A 5,787-nucleotide genomic window follows, 5' to 3' on the forward strand; every position below is an offset into this window, starting at 1 on the left:
TAACCTTAAATGGGCTTTCATGGCAGAAAACGGTGAATAGAGGTTTCTGAGTGGATCTTTGACAAGCACAACTGGGGTCTGGACTTCAGGCAGATTGGTTGCTATGGAGACAGCGCCCCTGCAGCACACTAATGGCAGGCGGCGTTGTGCAGATAAGCACAGTGCTAATCATAGACTATTGTCCTGAGATGCGTTGTGCCCCTGTCTGACGGACCCCGCCTGCCAAATGTCTTTGGCTGGTCTCCTCGGGTACATTTAAATCTATCCCTCCTTAAAATTCTCCCCTTCCACAGTTGTTTTCTCGGCCCGCTGAGAAATGCAGAACAGGAGCGGAGAATTGAACAGCAGAGATGACTTATGTGTAGCACACTAAGAGCTCGTTTTTAGCTTGAAAAACAATACAGCTATTAAAATATTAATAACTCAAAGAGGTCTAGCCTATAAAAATGTGTATATCTATGAAACATCCAGTCAAAGTATATCCTCAGAAAACACTGTATTCTCTGTGTGATTGTGCACCTGTTGTTAGGAAGGCTCTGGAAGCACTAGGCTATTACATAACTTTACCGTCATCATATTGAACACAGTTGCTCAAATCACAAAGAACAACCTTGTTTACGCAGTTGTGAAAGGCTAGACATGACTAATGCTTCCTCTTCGGTGAAACAGATGCTTTTTCACTGTGTTAGAATGCCAATATCGCTCAACATTTTCTCTAATGTCATTCAGACTAATTAAAGGCAAGCTCTCATACACTAACAAGTCAAGGGGGATGTTAAAAAACATTTCAAAGAGAAGGGAAGGACATTAAACGTACGTCCACTCGAAATTCACATCATTTCATGCCTCTCTGTAATCTTACAACATAGCCGACTCGGACTGCCCGGAGTTTCTGCGTTTTTCAGTCATTTGCGGGAACATGCAGCGGGCCCTCTGGAGTACTGAGAGGTATTATTCAATCATCTTTAGCCAGATGTGATGGGCAACCCGCTACAGAGGGGGCAAAACGTCCTCATCTATCTCATTACATCGCTCATTGCTTTAATTACGTGTCACGGGTCGCCGTAGTTGAAACTCTATTCAACGAGTAGACGCTGCAAGGACGGTCACATTATGTAGATGAAGCCGCTAAAAGGATAAACGGAAGACTTCTGACCTTGAGATCCTTTCATACACTTGAAAAACATGTGTAACTTTAACTTAAGTTGCATGGGAAATTGAAAAGATGGTAAAAATGCTACTACACTGTAAAAATTATCGAATTACATTTAGTCCATGCTGTTTTAGGTAAATAATGCGTACTGTGCAGACAAAATAGTCAAATAACCTACAACATTTACCAAAATGTGAAGTGTGCTGTGCAACAAAATACTGTTTGTGGTTCTTTTGTTGAATAAGTAATTTCTAACTGTAAAAATTGCATACTGTCTGAAAAAGTACTACATCTGAATTTGAACTTCTCAAATGTTTATAAATATGTTTTATATAGTATGAAAATGGGTGGTATGAATGAAATTCGGATGTACTACTTTCTCCATGTTGTTACTGTCACGTGACCTACCAGCATCAGTTGCATTGCCATTCTTAATCCTCTTCCGTGGCCTCATGGGATAGTAAAGTGTCTATCGAATGCGCACTTTAGAATCTCGGCGGAAATAGTAGGTCATCCAGGTACTTTTCACCTACTATTTTTTTAATAATTATTAATTATTAAATTATTAATTCAGTATGTAGCAAGCTATAGTTCCATTGTCATTCCAATAATTACTTTGCATATAATCTACATAAAAACACATGTTGAACTTCATCAATCAATGAGAGGTGATGTACAGATGTAACTGTGTTAAAGAAGATGTGCTGTTCAGATCTAGAAGTGCTCTTCATTAACTGTAAGCCTTTCTACTCGCCGCAGGAGTTTTGCTCATTCATTCTCGTCAGTGTTTACATTCCTCCGCAAGCACACGTGAGCTCCGCTTTACAGAAACTCTCCCGTGAACTGCCAAAATACAGACAGCACATCACATGTACTACCAGAGACAGTAATATATTGGATCACTGTTACACCACAATAAAGAATGCATATCACTCTGTTCCACGGGCAGCTTTAGGACTCTCTGATCACTGTTTGGTTCATCTTATACCGACCTACATTGCTGTTTTCATAAGGGCTTGTGAGCACCCAGCATGCATTGCAGCATGAATCATTTATTAAGACAGTTGTTGAGTGTACTGAAAAATCTCGGTGCATCATGTTGCTGTCAGAATGAGAGTCCAAACGGCTGATAAAAACATCACAATAATCCACACCATTCCAGTCCATCAATTACATCAGTTAACGTGGACTCCTGTGAAGAAAAACTCTTTCTTTGGAGGACTTTTTTTACTGGAGAAAGCATTATTATGGTTTTTTTAAACAAATGTGTGGATTACTTGTGATGATAATTGTGATGTTTTTATCAGCTGTTTGGACTCTCATTCTGACGGCACCCATTCACTGCAGAGGATCCATTGGTGAGCAAGTGATGTAATGCTCCAAATCTGTTCTGATGAACAAACAAACTCATCTGCATCTTGGATGGCCAGAGGGTGAGTACATTTTCAACAACCTTTTATTTTTGGGTGAACTACACCTTTAATCTGCCAGTTCTGGAAGATACTCTAGGGGGAACAAAATATATGCAGTGAAATTTTTCTTCACAGCACCACAATGTCTAACAACTCAATAGAGCAATGCACAGGAAATAAGATCTCCCTCAAATGTCTCTGTGTTGCATTTCTTCGCTTTCACAGTCTGCCTTTTCTTACTTCCTGGCCGTATTTACACTTTAGGAGACTGAGAAGATTTCACGGTGGCAAAGAGAATTTACAGAGGGACCAAATTGTTATTTACTAACACCAGTCCAAAATTTGGGTCATGTTGTTAATCATTAAAAAAATTAAATAAAAAAACACTACAAATTACAAATACTTCTCATTTATTGAAATAAAATATGGGGAAACTTTTATTTAAAATACCTATATTAGAAATGATGCCTTGGCAACCAACTGAAATTAAAAAGGTTACAAGTTTAAGTACTAAAATGACTAAAACTGAAAAATGTATTAAATCTAAATGATAGAAATACAAAAAATAAAGACGACAAAGCACGGAATGAAATTACTACACTACAACAAAATTTCTTAACTAAAGTTAGAATGAAACATGAAAACATTCAAATAAAACCCGACTCCAAATTAATTTATACTATAATAGTAAAACAACACCGGCTTGCACACTTTATTTCCATTTTCCACATTTTATAATAGAAAAGTCATTGAAACTATTAAACAACCATTATTCAAATTAAAATATTAGCTTTGTAAAGAAATTCATACACATGGCACAATTTGTTTCTCTTAAAACTAATTTCAAGCATTAAATTAAAATGTTTTTAGGGTCATCAGAAACAAATACAGTCAGGCATGTCTAGACCTTTGACCAGAATTTAATGAACCTGAATTAAAACACAAGAGCCAAAGTCAGAGTAAGCATGTTTATTAGGTGTAACCGGACCAAACTCAAAAACTATACTCCAATAATTTAAGTAAACTGTTTTTTTTTGTTTTTTTTAGGAATTGTTAAAATATTGTGTCCCACACCAGGAGGACTGGTTACATCTCCTGTACTTCTTGCAATAAGACAAACATGAATGAGGTCAAGACGTCTCTGGAATTCTGGGATGCAACACTGCGGTGGAGGCAGCAGGATCAGTGAGGAAGCTCATGAGGCACAAGCTTGTAATGAGAGCCGCATGAAGGACAGCGCTGGGCTTCACCCTCATGGAGCCAGAACCAGACCACAGCAGTGTTGTCCTCCTCACCTGGACAGACACACATACATGTGCTTAATACAACCTCTAACAAAATGAACTATGACATCAAGTACCTAGAATCAAGAGTTTGCACTTACAGACACAGCCAACAATTCTTTTGTTGGTGATGGAAGGTACAAGATGAGGGTCCGACTTTGACCCAGCATACTCCTTGGGCTTCAGCATGTTGAAAGGATCCTGGGAAATGGAAGAACATGATATCAGTCAGTCATTTTGGAGAATTTGTTTGAAATGTGCTTTAAAGGGGTAGTTCACCCAAAAATGAAAATTAGCCCATGATTTACTCACCCTCAAGCCATCCTAGGTGTATATGACTTTCTTCTTTCAGACAAATACAATCAGAGTTCTATTAAAAAAATGTCCTGGCTCTACCAAGCTTTATAATGGCAGGGAATGGCTGTTGAGATTCAATAGTCCAATAAACTGCGTCCATCCATCATAAAAGTGCTCCACAAGGCCCTGGGGGTGTATAAAGGCCCCGTGAAACGAATCGATGCTTTCGTGCAAGAAAAATATCCATATTTAAATGTTTATAAACCATAATCTATAGCTTCCGCTAAATGTCATACGTGTGTTCATGAGAGAGTGGCATTGCAGAAGATTGATGGATGGATGCACTTTTTTGGACTTCTATTGGACTATTGAATCTCAACCCCCATTCCCTGCCATTATAAAGCTTGGAAGAGCCAGGACATTTTTTTAATAAGAACTCTGATTGTATTCGTCTGAAAGAAGAAAGTCACATACACCTAGGATGGCTTGAGGGCAAGTAAATCATGGGCTAATTTTCATTTTTGGGTGAACTACCCCTTTAAAAGGACTAGAATCCCTGTATGGCATGTTTCTAGCAATGCCAAGGTCATGGGCTCGATTCCCATGGAAAGAATGACCTAAAAATATATATATATATATCCTGGAATTTGTTTAAAATGTCTTTTAAAGGACTAGAACCTGTTGACAACACCAAAGTCACAGGTTCGATTGCCAGGTAAAGCATGACCCAATAAAATGTATACTCTGGAATTCGTTTGAAATGTCGCTTCAGATAAAAACATCTGTCAAATGCATAAATGTAAATGAGTAGTTAACCAAAACTCAAAACTCTGCCATTGAATCATCCCTCATGTCATTTCAAACCTGTAATTTTTGTGGAACGCACATAAAAATTAACCTTCATGCAGCTCATTTCCATAATAGAAAAATAAATTCATTTTTATTATGTTCAAGATTAACGTATCCTGCATGTTCATATCAAATAGGGCACCCATTAAATTTGACATCAATGACATTTTGTCACAATGGCTTTCTGCAAGTGAGAACCATAATGTAATTTCATAATGACATTGACATTAAACCTAACACGAGGCCATTAAAATGCACCATATTTTAAAGCCAAATTGACAACTTGTCTTCTTTAGAGTCCTAGAGACATGACCTTTCAAGCTGTTTAATAGAAAACAAACCTATGTAAATATTCTTCAACAATCATTTTTTGAGAGGAAATTAAACAGCATGCAGGTTTGGATCAACATGAGGGGGAGTAAATAATGACAGAATTTCACTTTTGGGTGAATTTGTCCTTTGCATTGAAACTGAGATTTGATGCAAGCATAAGCATTTCGTTTGATAGCTTTCTGACAGATCATAATACACACTGAGCCTGCTTTCATAGCATTCATAATCTTCTTCTCCAGCCCAGTTGCCTGCTCCTCGTCAGTGGGAATACCTGCGTGAAAAATTACGATTAAAAGACTAAAAAAAAATTATTATTCTGACCAGCAATTCACAGTCCATTTCTATATTTGCAGACTATACGCCAAGTCAAATATAACGCATTTGTATTTTCTTTTTAAAACTAAACCAATATACCCCCCCCCCCCCCCCCCCACCCATTCACCAGCACTCACCAAAAAAA

At 37.8% G+C, this 5,787-nt stretch overlaps 1 protein-coding gene across 1 annotated transcript in view; it reads right to left on the minus strand.

The window, feature by feature from the left end:
• Positions 1-3,519: 3,519 nt before the first annotated feature.
• The window catches only part of LOC107558099 (cytochrome c oxidase subunit 5B, mitochondrial-like), a 2,707-nt gene continuing 439 nt past the window's right edge, over positions 3,520-5,787 (minus strand). The window contains exons 2-4 of the mRNA XM_016241717.1: positions 5,528-5,598; positions 3,950-4,049; positions 3,520-3,860 (exon numbers count right to left, since the gene is read on the minus strand). Coding sequence (XP_016097203.1) covers positions 3,748-3,860; positions 3,950-4,049; positions 5,528-5,598 — 284 coding nt within the window. The 3' untranslated portion in view covers positions 3,520-3,747. The remainder of the gene's footprint in view (positions 3,861-3,949; positions 4,050-5,527; positions 5,599-5,787) is intronic.

This window comes from Sinocyclocheilus grahami, unplaced genomic scaffold, assembly GCF_001515645.1.
Source record: "Sinocyclocheilus grahami isolate Dianchi unplaced genomic scaffold, SAMN03320097.WGS_v1.1 scaffold632.1, whole genome shotgun sequence".
Lineage (NCBI taxonomy): Eukaryota > Metazoa > Chordata > Actinopteri > Cypriniformes > Cyprinidae > Sinocyclocheilus > Sinocyclocheilus grahami.